At 53.5% G+C, this 22,094-nt stretch overlaps 2 protein-coding genes across 2 annotated transcripts; one reads left to right on the top strand and one right to left on the bottom strand.

The window, feature by feature from the left end:
• Positions 1–7,756: 7,756 nt before the first annotated feature.
• LOC110483944 (dual oxidase maturation factor 1) lies at positions 7,757–13,326 on the top strand. The gene is made up of 6 exons (XM_021554222.2): positions 7,757–7,903; positions 8,773–8,830; positions 9,372–9,506; positions 9,677–9,890; positions 12,296–12,510; positions 13,118–13,326. The coding sequence occupies exons 1-6, from the start codon at positions 7,757–7,759 to the stop codon at positions 13,324–13,326; spliced, it is 978 nt and encodes a 325-aa protein (XP_021409897.2).
• Positions 13,327–15,422: 2,096 nt separating this feature from the next.
• Positions 15,423–20,384, bottom strand: DUOXA2 (dual oxidase maturation factor 2). The gene is made up of 6 exons (XM_021554223.2): positions 20,238–20,384; positions 20,050–20,107; positions 17,761–17,895; positions 17,377–17,590; positions 16,099–16,313; positions 15,423–15,715 (listed from the first exon to the last, which is right to left on the bottom strand). The coding sequence occupies exons 1-6, from the start codon at positions 20,382–20,384 to the stop codon at positions 15,522–15,524; spliced, it is 963 nt and encodes a 320-aa protein (XP_021409898.2). The 3' UTR covers positions 15,423–15,521.
• Between the last annotated feature and the right edge of the window lie 1,710 nt (positions 20,385–22,094).

Below are 22,094 nucleotides of genomic sequence, written 5' to 3'. Positions count from 1 at the left end.
AAGCTGCCCAGGAAGCTGGGGGAAGCAAGGCCAGGGCAGCTGAGGGATATTCCATACTACAGAACACCATATTCAGTATATAAACTGGGAGGGAGCTATATAAGGAGTATATAGGATTATATAAACTGGCCAGGAGCCTCTGATCACTCTCAGGGGCAGCCTGGGCATTGCTCAGCAGAGAGTGAGCATGAACTGTGAATCCCTTTTTTCTCTTGGGTGTTCTTTTAACTTTTTTTTTTTCCTTAAATTACAGCTACTATCCTTATCAGTAGTAGTATGAAGTCTCACAAGTATTTAGTATTTTTATATTTTTGTGATCGTTCAGTCATCAAACTTATATCAACCTACAGAATCTTTTTTCTTTTTCTTGTGATGAAAGCTTTCACTGCATCAGGTCCTTGGCTCTTGGCCGAGCCCTCAAGAAGAGATTCTAAAGATGAGCAGAGGATGTGCAATGGAAGACAGAGGCCAGCCAGAGACTTGGTCCTTCTGTGGGAGCCCCAGAGCTCGGAATCCATTTCACACTGGAGCAACAATTCTCCAGTTTCACTTGGAAATGAGAAAGGGCCAAACTCCCTGGACACCAGCCTGTTCTCACCACTCTGGTCTTTAGAGGAAACCCTTCTCCTGACCCTCTTCCTGAGCCTAGGGGAAATCCCAGCCTTCTGGGATATAAATGGCTGCAAGTGCTGCTGGTCCCAAGCCAAAAAGAACACACCCCAAGGGATGTGCTCACCATGGCCCCAAGGAAATGCCTCGCTCTGGACTGATGGACACGGAGCCTTGAAATCCTGAGTGTTCTCCTGCTGTGAATAACCCAAGGGAGGAGACACAGGTGCTTGGCAGTTTTGGCAGAATCAGTTCCCTGCCTGCCCAGGCTGGGAGGTCTTGGGGCTGTGTCTGACCCAAAATCCTCGGTATGACCCTGCTCAGGAGATGTACTTGCAGTGTGTGTGCACCAAGTGCTGCTCCTTGGAGCAAGAGACAGGGATCCTCCCAGCTGCAGACCCACAAAGTCTTTTTTTGTGGGCTTTTTTATGGGATGAAAACAGCTCTAGAGCAGCAGGGACTAAACCACCTGTGGGTTTTTGTGGGTCCCCAACCTAAAATCACCAGGGTGCTGGAGTGCAGTGAGAGAAGGCCCAGCACAATCTAACATTTTCTTTTCATTTCTATTCATTTTAACCTCCATGCAGGACTGAGAAGAACACCAGGACTCCGACAGGAATAAGGGATTCATAATTTTTTTGATTCTTCAGGCTGGTGGAGTATAAAATGCAGTGAGGAGGATACAGCTGCTGTAGCACCAGGGAATTGCAGCAGTGACAGCTCCATGGTCCTGCTGTGCTGCAGAGGAAGGTGCCATAAACACCTCCTGCCATGTCCACCAGCCAACCTTTGGACTCCTCCTACAATGCCAGGAATTGCAGAGCTGCAGAATTGCCATGGAATTGGTGGATTTTATAAAAAATATGTGTAGGTCAGTGCCACCACGAGGAGGTGTTTTCCTGCTGTGGGAAGACCAGCCAAGCAGTGATTCGGGTAAATCTCCCTCCTAAAGGAGCAGGCAGAGGTGATGCAGTAAGAGCCCTTCCTGCTCCAGGTAGGATATAGGAAGAGTGAATTTAGGACACTCCTGTCTTTCCATTTCCTGCTCTCACAGTTCCCACAGCCTTGTTGACATCTCCCAGCCGCTCACGTGCCAAGGAACACTTTTGCCTTCAGGACTGAATCTGTACCTCTTCCAAGTGTTTTCAAGCCAAAACCAGCAAAAACTGGTCCAGGGTGGTGGCACTGATAAGGGAGCCACCAGCCTCCAGCCTGGACTCAAGAAGCAGCTCCAGCCTGGTCATGTTGCTGATGTGGGAGGCAGCAACCTGCTCCAGAACCTGGATCCAAGTGCCATGGAAAGGGATAAGGGAGCTCCAGGCAGGGCAGGAGGACCTGTGGGAATACTTACCTGGGACTTGGAAAAATGGGGGACTCTGTTCTTCTTGCCTGGGAACATTTGTGTGGCAGGCCTAGACCTTAAAAGACCCTGTCCTTTCATGAAGGGCCAAGCTCCCAGCTCCCTGCCATGTGTGCTTTCCCTGGAAGGATGGCAGACACCTACCCTGAAAGGCTTTAGGGATCCAGCTCTGCTGGGAGATGTGTGAGACTATGGTGGGAGGATCAGGGCCTGCAGCCTCATATAAATACTGGTGGGTGACTGCTGATGGCCTCTGGTTCCACCTCTCACTCACAGCAGGACTGTCACCAGCTGCAGGACGCCATCCCAGGGTGATGTTTGGTGGGACAGGACCACTGGGAGGGAAGAGCTCTGATCATCCTTGTCTTTGGGTGATTTTGTAATGATGTTTCATTCCCTAATTGTCTGCTTTACACCCAGAAAATGGCTGCTGTAGATTCAAGATAGACCTGGGGGGTGGGGTGGGGAACTTTGGGCTCCTACCTGATTTTGGTTCAATCTTTCTCCAGGCTGGACTGGGGATGCTGCACTGTTCTTTTGTGGGATTAGTTTTAGGCTAGCTTCAAGCCAGAAGGTTTTTTATCCCTTCCCTTCCCTTCCCTTCCCTTCCCTTCCCTTCCCTTCCCTTCCCTTCCCTTCCCTTCCCGGGAATCCCCTCAGCCTCCTTTTCCCCCCAACTTGAACTGTTTTCAGCTTTTCTTATTTTTCCTTTCAGCCCTTCTGGGGAGGTGATGGGGGACCTTGGAGGAGCTGAACCAACATGAGAAAGGACATTGAAATCCAGCTTCAGCTGCTATGAGGAGAAGACCCACACCAGAAATCCAACAGGTTCCCAGCTGCTCTGTGAAATCTTTTCTCCCCCTCTCCAAAGAAGGGCAGCCACCACCTTTGCTTCTCAGCCACATGGTGAGGTGGGGTGGGGTGTAAGGTTAAATTTCTATTATTTTTTTCTGTGCTTTGAGGCTATTTTGCTTTGATAATGAGCAGTTTTTCTTTTCTTTTTTTTTCTTTTTTTTTTTTTTTTCTTTTTTTTTGTTCACTTTCATCCCCTGCTATCCATTTCTGTCATTGGCAGAAGAAGAGAGTTACTGAAGTCCTTCCTCCTTAGAGGGAACATTCATTCCAGGGCATTTCCTCCTGAAATTTGTCTCCAGAACTGAGACCATTATCTATCAAAACTTTTGTGACACCCAGAGCTGGTAGAGAACATGCATAAGAGACCTGGCCAACCCCAAATCTGCCTTGGATATCTTCCACCACAATGTTCACTCTGCTGATGTGAGATCTGGAAGCTCACACCCCTCAGGAGTTGGTGTGAAGGGATTCCAAGGCTGGCAAGGAGATATGAGACAAAGGAATTCCATGGAAGAATGTTTATTGCTTAAAATTGGCCTCTAATGCCAGGGATTGCAAGAGAAAGCTCTCTAAGCTGCAGCCAAGGATTAAAGTGATAATTACTACACAGTGCATCATTAACAAGCCCCACCAAAGCCGGGAAAAGTTCAGCTCCTTGATGGTTCCATTTAACAGGCAGGAAGGGCTGTTATCTGTGGGGACAAGGCTCCCCAAGCTGGGACAGTAAAATCCCTGATAAATGCATCCCAGAGCTAACAGCATCCTGAGAGCCACAGCAGGGCAGGAGAGCTCTGTTAGACGAGGGAGATGCTCTGGGATGAGTCTGGAGGGGCAGTCTGGGTGCTGGCAAATCCATTTTCTCTCTGATGGAGAGGAAACACCTGTAGGAGATGCAAGATGGGAGGTGACATCCTTCCCCTCTCCTCCCAGCTCCCAGGTACCAGCTCAGAGCCTCTCGTGATCCCTCCCTGCATCCCTGCTGCAGAGCTGGGATTTGGGCAGCCTGGCAGGGGCTCCTGGGCTCTGCCAGCAGCAGAGCACAGCTGGAGCTGCAGCCCCTCATCCGAGCTGGGTCACCCAGCAAGGAGCAAGGGAGGTGGTGGAATCACCATCTCTGGATGTGTTTAAAAAAAGACTGGACTTGGCACTCGGTGCTATGGTCTAGTTGTGGTGTTAGGGCATAGGTTGGACTTGCTGATCTTAGTAGAGGTCTCTTCCAACCTCATTATTCTGGGATTCTGTGATTCTGTGAATGAATAGGAGCAGCCCCAGCCCCTTCCCCACTCAAACATGGATCTTAATGCCCACAGGGTCAAACACAGAGTTCTGGGATGGATGGAAACATTTGGGAGGGTGGTGGGACAGCTGGGTTCGTGTCCCTGTGTCTCTGAGAACCCATGGAAGCCTGTAACACTGGCAGGAGCTGAAAGGAGCTGTTTGGGACTCGAAGTATTGATGGGCAAGCACCCAAAGCAAGATGCTCTTCCTGTCATGTGCCACAGAAAGTCTAGACCACATCCAGAGACTTCTTCCTCTCCTGCACAATGGCTCTTGCAAGGGGCAGAGGGCTGGACTCTCAACACAATTTCTAGATGAGGATTTCCTCAGTGGCTGAAAGCCCTCCTGTTTCAGTTCCCACCAGGATGATATGTGGCTCCTGCTGAGCTCTGCCTCCATCTCCTGGCAGTGCTTTCACTTGACCCTGAGCTGGCTCCAGCATAAGATGTGAAACCCACTGGTCAGTGTAGTGAGTAGCAACACCTTCTCCTTCTCTCAAAATGTGAAACTTCCAAATAGAGCTGGAAAAATAGATCCTTCTTGCAAATATATCTAGAGCCTGACCAAGGCCACAGCGACCTCTCTGCTCATCAAGGTGGAACTGGCCAGAGGGGGTCCTTTCCCCTCCTTCCTTCCTCCTGTTGTTCTCTTCAGGCTGCTCCATCATGGCCCAAGGATTCCTGGGCTTCATCACAACCAATCCCCTGCTCAACCCCAGCTGCAGCATTGTCCCTGTCAGGGAAGAGGACAGAGGGGTGATGGGGACAGCTCTGGGGCAGGGTGACTCCTGGAGACAAGCACCACATCTGTATTTCTGGCTCCAATGGGTCAGGCAGAAATCCTCCTTGTCCATCCCCAAAATCACCTCCCTGCCCAGGCACGTACCCACTCTTTCCTCACTGCACTTCCCAGCCCTGAGAGGGGTGGCTGATCCAGCACTCGACATCCTCTTGCACAAGAGGTGCTGGGTGCTGCTCCCCCTGCCCCCACCCCTCCCTCGGTGACCTGGATCCAATGATTCATCCCTAATCTGGGGATCCATCTCCCCAGAGGGAGTGAAGCAGAAGCTTCCCAAGCAAGAGGGCTGCTCCAGCAAGGGCAGGGTGCTGACAGTAGGAGAAGAAACTCCCTGGAAATGCGTAGTGTTCCCTGGAAACTGTGTGATGAAATGCACACCTGTACTACCTGCAGAAATACCCAGAAAATTGGAAATTTAAAAAAGAGGAAAACACAAACAACCAGTTGTAATAATAGCCTCTTCCTACATGCAGAGGGCTGGGTGAGGGGTAAGTCAAGCAGTTTTCTCGCACTTCCCAGGATATGATCTCAGCACGCCAGGGAAGGGGAGATCCCACTGCCACAATCACACCGTGTTTCCATCACTGCTGGGGACAGATGAGAGAACCAAAGCATTCCTGGAGCTCCTCTGATGTCCTTGCAAACAAACCTTCTGTTGCTGGTCACCTTTAGAGAAGAAGGAGAACTCCCTCCCCTTGTTTTCATTTTTGGGAATAGGAGATCTCCCCACTTGTGATTCTTGTCTGAGCAGCCCCAAACCCACGGATCCTCAATCCCTTCCGAAGGCAAACTCCATACATTGCTTTATCCAAGCCAGTGCAGGCTCATCCCTCTGCTGCCTATCCCAGCTCCAGGGAGGGCAACGAGGGACGCTTTAGACCCTCATCCCACACGTCACTTCACATGGCTGCACCTTCCCCATCCTGATTCATTTCATCTCGCCACTTACCAGCCACCTCCTCAGTTATCCTCTCCCACACTGGAGGGAGAGGTGGTTCCACCTTTCCAACAGGTCCAAAGCCCCACGCATTTCCCTGTGGTCACCCCTAAGGATTTGCTCCATTGCTGTGAAGCCCACATCTCCTTCTGCTTTGCAAAGGCTGCCAGAGCTGGAGCTGGTGCCACATCCCCACCAGACAGCTCCTCAGCACATCTCTGCATGCACATTCCCCAGCCACATCACCCTTGCCACCCTTTCATTTTTGTAAACCACTCCAAGGAAGCGATTCAGTGTTCAGACTGGGTCAGACTAGGTGGGGATTTGAAGGGAAATGGCAAAGTCTTTGCCCAAAAAATGCCTTTATTTCCAGTTGGGCGTGAGTGAAAACTTGTTTTTACCTTCCTCTACCAAGGGGGTGGGTTCCCAGCCAGCCCATTCACTGGGATGCAGAAAAGAAATGTCCAGGTTATGGCTGTGCCAGTTTCAGAGGAAAGACCCCAAACATGGGTCAGGAGAGTGTTTCTGCCAGGCTGGTCCTTCTGAGTATCAATAGAACCTTCTTCAGCCAGCTGAAATGCCAAAGTAGAGGAGCAAACCCCAAAAGCTTGAATTTCCAAGATCTCCATGCCCTGGCCAGGTTACAAACCTGAGCATCTTCTGCATGATGGGGCTGGGAGCACCTCTGGACACCTTGCCTGGTGCCCAACAGCTCAGCCAGGAGCCTCTCAGGGAGACTCCCCAGGGCTGGAGTCAGGAGCCAGGGCCATCAAGGAGCCACGTAGGCACAGCCTCGATGATCTCGGCTGGGAACACCCGGCAGGGCTTTGGAGACCTCTGGTCCCACCAGGATCCAGAGGGCCCTGGCAGCTCCAGGGTCTTCATGCCATACAGAACTGGAACTTTTTACTGTTCTCCAAGAAAAGTCAGGGAGATGAAGCCAACCCCTCGCAGAGGCTGTGCCCGCCCGTGGCTGCCCTCTGTGCCCGCAGCAGGAGCGCCGGAGCGGCTGGATGATCCAACGCCTTTGGAGGCGGGCACTCTGGAAAACTCCGGGAGCAGCACAGCCCTGACTCCTCGCCGGGCTGGCTCCTCGCCCGCAGCCTTGGCAGGAGTGCGAGCGGGCGGGCGGGCAGCACCACGGCTCATCCCGGCGCTTCCCGGCGTTTCCCGGAGCATCCCCGAGCATCCCGGGCAGGTCGCGGCTCCCAGCCCGGGCGCGGCTGCAGCGGAGGTAGGCTCGGCGTGGGGAAGGGGTGCGGGTGTTTCTGCTGCTGCTGCTGCAGGGATAGCCCCGTTGCCGGGGGTGCTGAGCAGCCTTTTCCCAGCAGGAAAGGGAGCTGGTCAAGTGCTGTGGCAAAAGCAGCGTTTGGCCTCCCAAGCAGCGTGCCAGCGCTCTCCCCGCCGGCTCCTGAGGGCTGGCACACCGCGGCCACGGACGGGCAGGGTCTCCTCCCCTCCGGGTTCCTCCCGTTCCCTCGGAGGGTGAGGAGTTAACTCGGCAGGGGCTCAGCCTGTGTTTGTGCGGTGATTCACCCAGGGCGCCGAGCCAGGCTGCTGCAACTAGGGAGGGTGGGAGCACAGGCAAGATTTTGGGGATGGGGAACCGAGGAGGGGAGTGAATGTCTCTTTGGGGACAACCTGAGTATTGCAGCAGATGCCGTGGTGGCTCCAAGCCAGCTTTGCTGTGGGCTGTGCTGGGAAGATGAAGGGCTCCCGTGGGAGATGCCCGAGGGCGCGGGCAGTGTGGGGCTGCAGTGCCCAGGGATGCACACCCAGCCGTGCCAGGGACAATCAGAGCACGGGCAAGGGGGCAGGAGACAGTTCTGCGGGGAAGGCTGGTTGCAGTGGATGTGTGGAGATGATTTTCTCACCACTGTCTCTCTGGGTGCCAGTTTTGGGTCTTTCCAGGCAGCAAGATGACGCTGTGGAATGGCTCCTACCCCTTCTACCCTGGAGCCAATGCCTGCTTCCCCTTTGACGCCGCCCGGGCTGTCATTGTCACCGTATTCCTCTCCATGCTGGCCACGTTCATCATCATCCTGCCAGGGATCCCGGGCAGGGGGGTAAGTGGAGGGCCGGGGGCAGTTCAGACCTCTGGTCCCTGCCTGTGCATCCACAGTCCTCCTCCTTCCCAGCCTCCATAACAGACTGAGCTGCCCGCGGGCTATGGCCAGAGCTCTGGGATCTCTGGAATGCCATGGGGCTGAGTGTGCTCCAGCCCATCCCAGCATGAACACCAAACTCCACCACCCCAGACTTCTGAGGCAGCTAGAGCTGATCTTGGCTGGAATTCTCTGTGAACAAGCCGAAATTCTTTCACCAGAGTGGAATAGCAGGGTGAGGCTCAAAAATCTCACCCCACCTTCCCAGAAACCTCAATAAAAGAAGGAGGTGTGTTCCGGGCATGTCCCAGCACTGCTCACTGGGCTCTGTGTGGCCAACAGACCCTGCTGTGAGCCACATCAAGTGCTTGTTGTGTGCTTGGTTTTGCAGCAGGTCTGGTTGAGGGGCTTCTGTCCCTCAGGGAAACTCTACAAATGCCTGGTCACTCCTTTGTTCTACAGCTGTGGCCAGCTGTCAACACATCCAAACATGTGAGGTTTGGATAAGTGTGAAATTGCAGCTGGAGACGGTTAGAGGGAATGTTTCCACCTTCCTTCCCAAGAAAAGGGCCATCACAGCTTTCTCCAATGGGCTCATTTGATCTTCTTCCTCTGCCTGATCTCCCCTTTGCTGCACCACAGGAGGGATGCCACAGGAGTACCCCATGCCAGCCACCCACAAAGCACATGGGGTGGCTCCCCAGGGGAGGGACGGGTCTATTTTTCACCAATTCACGTTTCTAAATGATGTGCTTGGTGCTGAGGTTCCCATGGTAAAATCTGACAAATCTGACTGACCCCTGTGCCTCCACTCTGCTCACCCCTGACAGCGACTCTTCTGGTTCCTGCGGTCGGTGCTGGGACTCTTCATGGGAGCTGTGATCCTCAGTGAGTGCTGGGGCCTGGGGAAGCTCATGGGTGCCCCAGAAACGAAAGGGAAAGGTGGGGGAGGGTGAATAGATCAGTCAAGGGCCAAGTCCAGCCCGTAGGATGAGTTCATGGGGAAGATGGACACATGTCTTGTGTATGGGAGGTCCCCCAGCAATGCATGGAAGGCACCCATCTGCCTCCAGTCTGAAGACTGGTGGTCATATCCAGGGCAGTCACCAAAAACTCACCGCCAGCTTCCAGGGAATTCAGGCAGGGGTTTAGATGAGAAGCAGTGCCCAGACATCAGCCCCACTGCCCCCAGGGTTAGAATCTCCACTGGGGCTGGGGAGAAACCAACCCAAGTGGGGCTCTCAGGGTCATGGGCTGGGGGAGATCTCGAGGAAGGACAAACAGGACTTCTGCCCCTTGGGACTAACAGCCCAGTCCTGAATTTGGGATGAGGTAGGTAATGCTCAGACCATGGCGACCATCCTGGCAGGTGCTTCCAGCACCAGACATCCTGCTGCCAGGCTGTAACTAACCCCTGAAGTCTTCACAGATGTCCAGTTCACCAGGGACTGGGAGACTGGCTGGGTGCAGGCAAACACCTCCTACAAGTCCTTCAGCCATGCCCAGGTGAATGCGGACATCGGGCTGCACATCGGCCTGGCAGGGCTGAACGTCACGCTCAGGGGTGAGTCTGCTGTCCCCAGCTGGGACTCTGCAGTGGCCCCAGCAGCTCTGCAGCTGCTCTGCAGGACCCCTGCTCCGTCTGGAGGCTCCTGGGACCCTGCCGTGCCCGTGCTGCTGGCTGGCATTGCCCAGGAGCTGGCACGGCAGGAGCTCAGCTGGTCCCTGCCGCAGGAAACCCAGTGGAGCAGATCAATGAGACCATCAACTACAACGAGCACTTTCCCTGGAGCTTTGGAGCGGATTATGAGCGCAGCTACAGCGAGGGGCTGCAGAAGGGGCTGCCCAGCCCCATCCTCTACGTGGCAGAGAAGTTCAGCAGGCAGAGCCCCTGCGCCGTGCACGGCCAGTACCGCGTCGCCGGCCACTACGTGTCCCTCACCCTGTGGTGAGTTACAGCCAGGGTCAGCCCAGGCACAGCAGACAGAGCTCATGGAGCCACCCTTGTCACTGCAAGGCCGTGCCAAAGCCTCGGCTCTCTGCAGAATGTGGGGTTCTCATGCTTCTGTGCCTGTCATAGATTCATAGAATTGTGGAATCATGGAGTGGTTTGGGTTGGATGGGATCTTAAAACTTATCTTGCTTTAACCCCCCACCATGGGCAGGGACACTTTCACTATCCCAGGGTGCTCCAAGCCCCATCCAGCCTGGCCTGGAGCACTTCCAGGGATGGGGCAGCCACAGCTTCTCTGGGCAGCCTGTGCCAGGAATTCCTCCCCACCCTCCCAGCCAGGAATTCCTTCCCAATATCCCATCTAACCCTGCCCTCTGGCAGTGGGAAGTTATTCCTCCTCATCCTGTCTCTATAGGCCCTTGTTCAAAGCCCCTCTCCAGGTCTCTTGGAGCCCTTCCAGGCACTGGCAGGGGCTCTGTGGTCTCCCCAGAACCTTCTCTCCCAACACCTCCAACTCTCCCAGCCTGGCTCCAGAGCAGAGGGGCTGTGGACCTTGGAGCATCTTTTGTCCACATCCCCAGACTCCTGTGCCTTGATGTACAAAACTGCAGTCTGACAAAATTTCATTGAAGGGAAAACAGCTGCAGCTGTGGGGCCCAAGGACCAAGATAAAGAGTCCTGGCTGGAACCCACTGTGAAGGGTCCTCCTCTGCACGTCCAAGTGAGCACAGACCTGCCTGAGAGGAGCAGGAGGGGCCATCAGGAGGGAGCTCATGAAACTTAGAGCCCTTGTGTGTGTTGTGGAGTCCCAGAGCACCCCCACGAGTCCCAGAGGTGGTGGGAAAGGCACTGCAGCGAAGAGAGAGCCTTGCAATTCCCCCTTGAATGTAGGTTCCAGGACCCTGTACCCATCTCCTTTATCATTTTCAGGAAAAATAATTATCCCTACCCAAACATTCCTGCATTTCAAAGCAGAAATGTTCATGAGAACTTTTTTTGTTTGTTTCTTTGTTTGTTTGTTTTTTCTTGGAATCAGAAAAATTTGTTAGGCTTGCCTCCCCAGGGAGCTAAATCCAGGCCCCAAGCACAGGGTAGGGCTGGCAGCTGGGTGCACTCCAGGTGCTGAATCAGGTGTGGGCATGGCTAATGCTGCAGTTCTCCAAACAAAGGTGTCCCTTGATGCCATTGTCCCTCTGAACAGGTGGGTGCTGCCTGGGGGTAACCAGTTATGGACAATCTCAAGAATCCAGGAAAGAAGTTACAATCTGATTATTAGAGAGATCCTCTGCCCAAATTAAGGTGTAAATGAGACCATATGCTGAAGCCAACAGTATGGATTTTATGTCACAGGAAATACGATGTAGACAAAGAAAGAAATAGAAAAGGAAGCTAGGAGGAGGGAGAGACAGATTAAGTAAGAAGATACGACCCATGGAAGCAGACAGTGGCCCATGGATCCTCCTCTCTGGTCTTGTCAGAGGTGGGGGTCCCACAGAGCTCAGAGCCCAGCGCTGGTTCAGGTTTGAGAGAGCACCCAGGCCCCTTCCCCCAGAGGGGAACTTTTACACTTTGCAGCACTCTGGATCAGGGAAGGGCTCAGAGTCTCGGGGTGCTTTGGGGGTCTGGGGTGGTTTGTGATCCCTCCTGAGACATGACCCTGCCTCTCACGCTGGTGTTGAACCAGTTCTGCCCCCTCAGAAGGGATGAAAACCTCAGAACGAGGTGCGAACAGAAACAACGGCCCGGGTGAGCAGGACCTTCCCGGGAAGGGATGGGGAGTGGTTCAGCTGAGCCTGTTGTGTAAGGGAGGACATTGCCGTGATAAAAACATCACCCTGCTTCTCCAGGGTCTGCTCCTTATCAGCCTTCTCCCTTGTCTCCCTCAAAACCCAGAGCTTCTGGGGTGGCTCCTCTGTCTTACACACATCAGAGGGCTCACCACCACACACCCAAAAAAACCCTCCTTCCCCCCTCGTAGAGGAGAACCCAGCCCCAGCAGAGCACCTGCTGCCTCTGCAAATGGCCAAATGTTTGAGTTATTAAACACTAATATTTCAGTCTCTCACAGGAACCTCCAGGGATTTCTACTCCAGGCCCACACCCAGAGCAGGGCTGATGCCAAGGCCACACCAAGGTGCTTGGGGGCTTCAGGAAATTCAATATTGAACATTCCCAGGTGTGCAGATCCCTCTCCACTGCTGCGGGATGTGTCCCACAGCTCCGCCACTCATGTCACTGCACAGTTGTTTGGGTTGTAAAGGACTCTCTAGGTCAGGCTGTCCAGATACCTGTGAGCAGGTTGCCCAGGGCTTCATCTCTCCACTGGGATATGAAGAGGAGACCCAGAGTAGATACTCCAAGCCTGATGTTTTCTGCTCAGTTTTGTGGTCCTTTTGCAGGCTGGCCTTTTGCACATGGCTCATTTCCATCCTGCTCTTCTCCATGTCCATCCTGCTCTATGGTGGCCAGATGCTTCTGCTCACTGCCACTCTGATCCTCTGCTCACTGCTCCTCTTCTCCACCGTGAGGAACACCCTGAGGTGCCCCATCCAGTTCGGCCCAGTTTCCTTGAGAACAGACTATGGTGAATCCTTTTGGCTGGCATTAGCAACAGGTGAGTGCTCAGCTGGCTTCTGGGGAATTCCCTCTCCATCCCTACAGAGGTGATGGCCCAACAGCACCTCATCCCTTCTTTCTCCATGGCTGGTCACAGAAAAGGATCATTTTAGGTTAGAAGATTTTACATAAGAATTATCAAGGTGGGGAGAGAAAGAGATGAACAGTCAAGAGAATTGAATGTTTGAAGTTAGCTGCTGGATAGAGATTCCCTCTGCCTTTCAGGACCTGCTCCACTTCTGAGCAGCAATTATTTCCTTTGATCAAACCAGAATTCCCCATGTTACAACATCACCTCCAGGGAGACCAGCCCTTTTCCTGTAGCAGGTGGTAACTCATTTTCCCTGGGCACTCCTCCTCTTCAGGCTAAACAAACCCAGGTCCTCCAGCCTTTCCCTGTGCACGGTGGGCTCCAGCTCTCCCAACTCTCTGCCCCAGTTCACTGACCTCTGTTTTGTACTGGGGAGCCCAAAGTGATGGCAGAATTGAGTTGGGGAAAGAGAAACCAAGACCTTTGCCTGCCTGCTGGGTGATGCCACAGGTCCCTGGTGTGCAGCTGGGAGCCAGCAGAGCTCCTGCAGTGGTGTCCCTGTGTATCTCTGCAGGGCTGCTGAGCCTGCTCCTGGGGCTGGGCATCATCATCCTCAACTCCCTGCGGCCAGAGAAGCTGAAGCTCATCTTCAGCCTGGACAAGAGCAGCGAAGAGGAGCTGTGGGACAAGTCCTGCCTGCCAGCCCAGCCCAGCTGCTCTGCACAGGATGGGCTTATGGTGCCCCTCGGGGAGCTCTGCCACGGGACAGCCACCCAGCTCTGAGGCACAGGGGAGGCAGGGCAAGCCTGCAGATCCTGCCCCTGAATGCACTGAATTCTCTAGGAGCCCACGTGAGATGTGACAAGAACCAAGTGATGAGAATATCCAGATCTGAAAAAGTGTCTCAAATACAACAGTTTTTGTTGGTTTGGTTTTTTCTGTTTTACTGCCCTTCTCCTGGGTCCATCCCAACAAACCCTGAGTCTTCCCCAGGATACAGATATTAAATCAGAACAAACTGGAGAGAAAGCAAGTAACTGCAGACTCATGGTTATGAGCCAAAGGAGAAGTAGAGCCCACGAGAGCCCTCTCACCCTGAAGACCATCAAAAATTCCCCCTGCCCTTGGATGCTCTTCCCATCAGCAGTTGGGAAGTGCAGCGGGAGCTGTACCAACTCCTCCTCTTAGTCTGAGGTGAAGAGCAGGATTGCAAAGAGGAACACAATTTAGCAGGATCCTGGAGGTACCAGACCAGGAGGGAAGGAGGGGAGGAGGAGGAGGTGGGAAAGGAGGTGCAACAGTGCCTTGGAGATCAGCTATAACCAATTAGGGAGAGGTGAGCAGCACCTCCAGTCTGGGCTCCTCCTGGGTTACTCATGGCAAAGGTTTCTTAGTGGGTGACTTTGAAATGGGCCAAGGAGACATTTGTCCCCATGGGAAGGAGGCTGCTTCTGGGGGCTTGCCAGAAGAGACCTTCAGATGGGCCCTTCTTGAGAAACCAACCCTCTAAATGACCACAGTGTTTCAAAGGAGAGGGGTTTTAGTAAAGTTTTATTGAAAATAATGCACACGCAGAACAAGCCACATTAGTGATATACAAGTATCATCTGACAGAAATAAGTCGCTTACCAGCAAGGATCTCAGAAAGAAAAGTCAAAATACTGAAATTATGTACTTTACAATTAATTGGAATGAAGGTGCCCAGGTTTCCAGCATTCAGATATAGAATCCCAGAATAATTTGGGTTGGAAGGGACCTTAAGGCTCATCTTGTTCCACCCTTCACTGTGGGCAGGGACAGCTTCCACTATCCCAGGCTGCTCCAAACCCCATCCAGCCTGGCCTTGGACACTGCCAGGGATCCAGGGCCAGCCACAGCTGCTCTGGGCAACCTGTGCCAGGGCCTGCCCACCCTCACAGGGAGGAATTCCTTCCCAATATCCCACCTATCCCTGCCCTCTGGCAGTGGGAAGTTATTCCTCCTCATCCTGTCACTAGGGGCCCCTGTCCCCAATCCCTCTCCAGCTCTCCTGCAGCCCCTTCAGGCCCTGGCAGGGGCTCTGAGCTCTCCCTGGAGCCTTCTATTCTCCAGGTGAGCACCCCCAGCTCTCCCAGCCTGGCTCCAGAGCAGAGGGGCTCCACCCTCCGAGCATCTCCCTGGCCTCCTCTGGACTTGCTCCAGCAGCTCCACATCCTTCTCAGGAAGCAGCTCTGCAGGTGGGGGCTCACCTGAGTGAGGCACAGAGTCTCCTCCCTGCCCTGCTGCCCAGCCAGTCTAAGTGTTCTCCAGCTAGACAGGGATAACTTCACTCTTCTCCCTTTCCTAAGGCATCTTTTTGGCCCACACTAGGCTACAAGTTTCATCTAACAAAGGCCAAATTTGAATGTGAAAATAATCTCATCAGCATATCCCCCACAGCAAACTCCATTGTACATTTACTCAGCCTTTGTTTCTGCAGCAGTTTTTTTGTTCCAGCTCCTGCATCATCTAGCCTGCAGAAGCTGGATCCATACCTGGCTTTCCTGGATACACCTAAACCACAAAATGTCATATTTGGGGGAAAAAATGAGCAGGTTTAATCCCAGGCTTTTGCAGTGGCAGGTGGTCCCAGGCAGAATTGTGACCCATGAGCTGTTTCTCAGTTTCAGTGGGAACAGACAGTGGATAGCCCCTGCATGCAGCGTGGGACAGGGCATGGACAGGAAGGGCAATTCCTCCTGGGACAGGGGTCCCCAGGTGGGTGTGCAGCCCAAGTCTCAGCAGCTGGGAGCTGCTCTGATGGCAGCCTGCCAGCACAGCCTGCCCCTTCCAGAGGGAGACACAGGGAGACACAGTCTGGGAAGTTGCTTCCCAGCACGGACCCATCCCAATGTGGGCTGCAAAGACAGTTGGATGAGGAAATGCATCTCTGGGGATATCAAGAAGAATTTGTTCTGCCCTTTTGGGTCCATCTTCAGGGAAAGAGCGAGGACTTTCTTCTAGATGCTGATGGTTTCAGGGGGCTGAGAGGGAGACAGGCCCTTGCTCACAAAGCGAGAGTTGATGAACACCTCAGGCATCTCCTGGTACTCCTCTGCTTTGTCCTCACGGAGATCAAAGAAAGTTTTCAGCAGGTCCAAACTGAGATGGTGCATTGCCACGATGGTGACCCCAACCACAAAACAGAGTATGCCTGGAAACAAAAATGCACTCTGATTGGGTTCCTGTCACTCCAGCAGTGTCCCCACCCCACAGCTGTCCTTGGATTGTCCCCTGACAGAGGACAAGGCCTTTGCTTTTGGAAGGTGGCCTTCTATTGTGTGAGGTATTCTGAGCATCCTTAAAACCCAGGTAAGTGATCCCAATGTCTTTGCACCTCAGAACTATAAATGCCTCTATTGCTTGAGATGAGGATGGTGTTTCCCCTTTTCCCATCCCTCTCCACACCTGTGCCAGGACCTGCTTTGCCAAGGCACAGGCTGGGGCTCTGGGGAGCTGCGCTTCCACCCGGGAGGGAAGCTCTGGTACATCCAGAGGGGCACAGTGGTGGAACCTGGGGCACCCCTATGTTCTTACCAATTGCCAGCATGAGCCAGAAAGATCCCCCATAGGCCACGTGCAGGGTCCTGGTCCCAATCTGGATCAGGCACATCGGGGAGTTCCTCACGGTGGAAAAGGAGAGCAGCGAGAAGATCATGAAGGCCCCTGTGACCAGGAGCATGTACCCTCCATAAATGAGGACAGGCATGGAGAAGAGAATGTTGGAGATGACCCACGTGCAAAAGGCTACCCTGGAGACAAGGGAAGACAAAGAGATGAGTGGTGTGAGTCCCATGGATTAGGGCACTCTGTGTGAGGATTGCCATGTGGTAGGAGAAACTGAGCTCCAAGTGCACTGTAGGAGGTGGAGAAGCTCTGTGGGCCGGCAGGAATAATCCCTAATCCCCACGCTGGGCACGTACATGTGCAAGGTTCACATTGCTACATCCAGGAGGCAGAAACACGGATCTCCTCCTCCCATTGCTCAGCCCACAGACAGCACCAGCCTCAAGGAGGCTGTGGCAGCCCCCTCAGTGTATCTGGACCATCCCAGTTACCTGCCCTTCCACATGTGGGGCAGCATGGTCCCTGAGAGTAGCACCCAGGACTGAGATAAGCGCAGGAGCAGGCAAAGGTCATTTAAAGAAGCTCTGCACTTGCTGAGGAGTTGGGCTACAGAGGAGGGCCTCAGTTATGGACCAGGAGCTCTTGTTCCATGGCATCACCAGACTTCTTCCCTGGTTTCTGCGCTCCTGCTGTCAAACACCAAGCAGGGAGAACAACACTGCAATGGTTCTTGATGGCCCACACAGGGTGGAAGGGACCATCTCCTGCCAGCTGGGCACCAGCTCTCCCCAGCCCAAGTGGGCACTGACATATCTCTGACCTTGCCCAAGAGTCAAGACCCACTCCACAATAACAGCTGCAGGATCTTTTCCCCAGCTGGTCCCAATCTTAGATACAAAATCCACTCACAGGTAGGGTTGGGAGAGCTCTTCATGTGTCCATGGGCCTCTCTGGGCCACCAAGGACAGCAGCTTCTACTCCATCCATGGGGATGGACTTCTGCCATCACCACCACATCACAGCAGGAACCTGCACCACGTTCCTCTGTCCTGTGCCAAGCCCTGTGGATTTGTTCAACAGGGAGAACCAGGACTCCTTCACTGCTCAACAGTGCCCAGCAGGGCCCCCTCCATGCACACAGCTTCCCTCCTGGCAGGATGCAGTCCCACCCATCCCAAGGCCTAGGGGAAGGCAGCTAAGCTCTTCACAGCCCTGCACGTCCCGTGCCTGCAGGGCAGGAGGGCTCACCAGAGCAGGGCTGAGGCGTAGTGGCCGGCGACGCGGTACTGGCTGTGCACGGCGCAGGGGCTCTGCCTGCTGAACTTCTCTGCCACGTAGAGGATGGGGCTGGGCAGCCCCTTCTGCAGCCCCTCGCTGTAGCTGCGCTCATAATCCGCTCCAAAGCTCCAGGGAAAGTGCTCGTTGTAGTTGATGGTCTCGTTGATCTGCTCCACTGGGTTTCCTGCGGCAGGGACCAGCTGAGCTCCTGCTGTGCCAGCTCCTGGGCACCGCCAGCCAGCAGCACGGGCACGGCAGGGTCCCAGGAGCCTCCAGACGGAGCAGGGGTCCTGCAGAGCAGCTGCAGAGCTGCTGGGGCCACTGCAGAGTCCCAGCTGGGGACAGCAGACTCACCCCTGAGCGTGACGTTCAGCCCTGCCAGGCCGATGTGCAGCCCGATGTCTGCGTTCACCTGGGCATGGCTGAAGGACTTGTAGGAGGTGTTTGCCTGCACCCAGCCAGTCTCCCAGTCCCCTGTGAACTGGACAACTGCCAGGAAAAATAAAGCTGGGGTTAAAACAGGTCCGGTTTCAGGCTTTGCAGTGCTCAAGGGGAGAATCACAGGTGAGTGGCAGCATTCCCACCATGGCACTGGAAGGGAGTGTTAGGAGGGCAGGAATGCTGATTCAGCCACCAGGACGTGCCCCAACCAGCTCCCACACCCTGCAGAGCTCAGGTCCTCCCCTTGCTAAGCATCCACTCCCTGGATCCGGGAACAGCGGAGCTCAGATCCCCAGGGATGGACATCATGATCTGATTTCTCCTTGGACATCCTCTCCAGAACTTCCCTGCAAACTCCCCACCACGGAAAGCACCACACCGCCCAGGGACAGGGTTGAGAGATGAGCCACAGGAACAGGGGTGAGTCTCATTTCACACATCCAGCTCCCTAAACTGCACTATTAGTGAATATTAAAAGTCATTGTCAAAAGGAGGGGTCAACAGGGGTGGGAAGTGCCATCACAGCTTGGGCAGTCATTCCATCTGGGAAAAATGAAAAATTGGAAGCTCTTCTGGTATCTGTTTTTTGGAACAAGGTATCCTTTTCTTAAGCACTTCCACTTTGCAGTGGGCTTTGCTTTCCAGCAAGGAAAATAAAGCCGATGGGTTGATGCCAGTCTGAACAAAAAACCTTCCTGAGAAAATGTTCAGTTGCTGAGTCAACTTGTGAGGGCACTGATGCAGTGGGAGCTCCACAGGAATGTTTTTTGGCTGCAGGGGTGAGTGTGCCCTGCTGCTGCCAGACAGAAACTCTGACGCTGGCTCCTGGACAATTTGTTCTTCCTGTGTGCCCAAGCAGAGCCCGACTGCAGCCTTGTCGTGGGGTGGTGCTGGGTGGCTCTGCAGGGCTGAGCTGGCTATGGCTGTGGGATCAGCTCTGGTCTCCACCCCTCTGCCACCTCCAGCCTGGCACCACGTTCTCAGGTGGCTCTGGTGGCATCCCCAGGGTGGCAACTTCATTCTGGGATGGTCCCCATGTCCTGAAACTGGTCCCAGTCTGGCTACCTACTTCTAGTGCCTGGTCAAATCAGAGCTGAATCTTTTAGGTTATCATTATCGCTCTCCTTCATCATCCCTCTCCAAGCAGTCCTGTAATCCATCTTGTCCTTCACAGCAGGAGGGATGCTTTGATTTAGGGTCAGGGCTGGTTTCTCTTGCCATCTGGCATCTTCTGTCCCCTCAGTACATCTTTTCTTACCCATCCTCTTGTCCTGTCTGGGTTGGAAATCCCACTGCCTGGTTTTCACCATCAGTTATTACAGGATATTTCCTGGGTTTTACTAAATTAAATCCTTTTCTTCATCTCCTCTGACCTTGCTCCTTGGGAGGTCTTTACCCCACTACTGCAATCTCTGCCCTGCCTGTGTTTTATTTCAACCTGCCCCCTCCACATCACTTCAAGGCTCCTCACAATCTCCAAACATGCCTGGCTGCAGCCCCAGGCAGCACTAGAGAGCTCACAGAGTGGGGGAAATAATGGGAAACTGGTGAAGGGGATTGTAAACACACTCAACCAATGTGTAGCTGGGGTGTAGAAAAACCCAGAGATCACAGTAAGCTCTGTCTAGCCCTGTGTGTTGGAAAAGTGGAGCACCTTTTGAGCAAACTTGAGATCCAGCCCTGTTATGGGAAAAATCAAAGTACGTCAGTGAACTACACCTGCACAAATCCCTGAAACACAGGTGAAAACAGCAGGTTTGGTGACCCTTGGTGCCAGTCCCCTCCTTGTCTCTACCCAGTGCTGCTTTGGGGGTCCCCTGGAGAGCAAGGTCATGAAAATAAATCTGCTCTTTGCATTTCATCCATGCTTTTCTGGCTGTTCCTGCACCCTGCCAGTGCTGGGTCATACACACAGCTGGAGGAACACGGGGCTGAGCAGCCTGATGGAGCTGGAGCTGTTTGAGTTACAGCCAACAAAACTCCCAGAAGTAACCATGGGCACCTCCAAGAGCCCTCAGCCCCCATACCAGGGAAGGGAAAGCTATTTTGGGAAGCTGTGTGACTGCTTTGCAGAGCAAAGGTAGGGTAAACCCCATGACCAGCTGTGGTTGTGACCCCCAGCTCACTTTTCCCAGGCACAGACCCTGCCCCAGGGTTTAATCCTGCCCCCAGAGCCATCCCCGAGCGCTGCCCAGCACTCACCGACAATCACCACTCCCACGAAGAGGCTGAGGAGAACACGGAGGGTCCAGTACAACCTCTGCAGGGAGACAGGGGCACATCAGGCAGGGAGGACTAGCCCTGGCTGTCCTCCTGCCTCCCCCTAAAGCACCGGGGGGGTCCCAGCGTGCAGAACGCGAGGAGCAGCCGCCCGTGCCCAGGTCACGCACCGCCCGCCCGCGGATGCCCGGGATGATGAGCAGGAAGCTGCAGGCCAGGGTCAGGAAGACCACGACGACGATGATGGTGCTGATGTTGAACACAGCAGCCTTGCTCTGCTGCGGGTAGAAGGGGTAGACGCCGTCCAAAAGAGTCATCCTTCACCTCCAGGAGCCTGCGGGAGAGAGGTGGTGACAGCGGGGACCCTGCGCTGCTCTGCCTGGATGCCTCCAGCCTGTGGTGGCTCAGCTCTGGAATAACCAGCTGAGGGAGGTTCACCTGCAGGGTCCCCAGAGGGACAAGGAAATGTGACGCTGCAAGCAAGCAGGCGGGCAGGACACTCCCCGGCAGAGAGCACGCCACCCAAAAGGCCTCGGAGGAGGAGACGAGGTGCCTGGGGCAGGGCTCCAGCAGCCCGAGGACTGTGGCAGCCCAAGGAGCCACAAGCCCTTGCCCTGCTGCAGCGTGAGGAGCAGCCCCAGAGCAGGAACCTGCTGAGCAGCTCTCGCCTGCACAGGGCCAGGTCCTTCCCTCCAGCAGCTGCAGCCAGGGCTTCCCACTTTGGGGTGAACTCTTAGGGGAAGTACCCAAGCCCACTGGGGAACTTCCCAGTGGGGAAAGAATACAGAAGCGTTTTCCTCCAAAATTACCAGGAAGCACCGAAAACATGGATTTCACAATAGCAGAATTATCCCCAGCGAGGTCCAGCAGTGCCAAGTGGAACAAGTCCCACTAATCCCATTCCTGCCCATTTCCTCCAAGAAGATTTTCCCCAGGAGCTGCTGGTCTGGTGAAGGAGGAAGAGGAAGGATTGGTCCTGCACTTGGTCGAGAGGGGCCAGAAGCAGCCCCTATTCCCAGGTTGAGGGTCCAAAGAACATTCAAAACTCCGTGAGCACATCTCAAGGCTAAAGGAAGCTGAATTATATAAAATTAAAAGGTGTGTGTCATTCCCACAGATGACTTTGAACTTCCTCTGGTACTCCACTTCCAGCAATTACACACCTTATTCCTGTGCCTGGGTTAGATCTTTTCTACAAAAACTGATAATATGCTTAGTCCTCTTGCTTTGCTTATTTAATTGCCTCTCTGCATGTAACTGCCCCAGGAAGTTTGCTGAAGTCAGGGAATGCCAATGCTGATCTGACTCCTGTCCAAGCAACATGTTCCTGTATAGAAGAGGTGATTTTATTCTCATTTTCCAAAAACAGTTTAAATCATATTTTTAGGTAAGATCTAACCCAGAGCAATTCAGCCACAAAAAGCTGGTCCTGAATCCCTAGAGGTGAGTGGGGATCACAATAATTATGATAAATCAGTTTGTTTAGGCAGCTGAATTGCTTTTCAATACATAAAACAATATTTGATTTGAGAATGTTCTGTCCAGTAACCCAGAAAATAACAGCAGAGAGTGGAATGGAGACTGGGATTTTACAATGGCTCTGAATTTAGCTTGACTGCTACAGATTGACAGAGCTGTCATGTGCTATTAAAAATCTTCTTTGGGGCTATTTTGCTGTAACAGCTTTGGGTTATTTTCTTGAAAAGCCAAACCCAGAGAAAGGCAGCCCTCAACTGCTATGATTACCTGGCAAGCAGAAGCTGCAGCTGTTTCCTGGTGCTCCTGAAGTCCAGCAAAAGTGCCCACAAAACAGTCAGAGCTGCTGCAAGAAAAAGGAATTAATTATTAAATCATAATGGCTTGAATTCCACTTGTTCCTGGTACCTTTACCTAAATTTCCTATGAGATACAATGAAGCAGGAAGGATTTCCAAGTCTGTATTCACCAAAACATTACTCTTCAGAGTTTTGAAACATTAAAAACCAGAACTTAACATGGAGAATGCTGTCTTGTTAAATCTAAATTTA

The sequence above is a fragment of the Lonchura striata genome, chromosome 11 (assembly GCF_046129695.1).
Source record: "Lonchura striata isolate bLonStr1 chromosome 11, bLonStr1.mat, whole genome shotgun sequence".
NCBI lineage: Eukaryota > Metazoa > Chordata > Aves > Passeriformes > Estrildidae > Lonchura > Lonchura striata.
This window is presented reverse-complemented; position numbering and strand designations above follow the sequence as displayed.

Excerpts from the sequence above, each read along its gene's own strand:
- LOC110483944 (XM_021554222.2), top strand. The coding sequence starts at position 7,757 with ATGACGCTGTGGAATGGCTCCTACCCCTTCTACCCTGGAGCCAATGCC. Across the intron at positions 7,904-8,772 it reads CAGGGATCCCGGGCAGGGGG|CGACTCTTCTGGTTCCTGCG; the intron begins GTAAGTGGAGGG and ends CACCCCTGACAG. Across the intron at positions 9,507-9,676 it reads GCTGAACGTCACGCTCAGGG|GAAACCCAGTGGAGCAGATC; the intron begins GTGAGTCTGCTG and ends TCCCTGCCGCAG.
- DUOXA2 (XM_021554223.2), bottom strand. The coding sequence starts at position 20,384 with ATGACTCTTTTGGACGGCGTCTACCCCTTCTACCCGCAGCAGAGCAAG. Across the intron at positions 20,108-20,237 it reads CGGGCATCCGCGGGCGGGCG|AGGTTGTACTGGACCCTCCG; the intron begins GTGCGTGACCTG and ends GTCTCCCTGCAG. Across the intron at positions 17,896-20,049 it reads CGTGGGAGTGGTGATTGTCG|TTGTCCAGTTCACAGGGGAC; the intron begins GTGAGTGCTGGG and ends TTTTCCTGGCAG.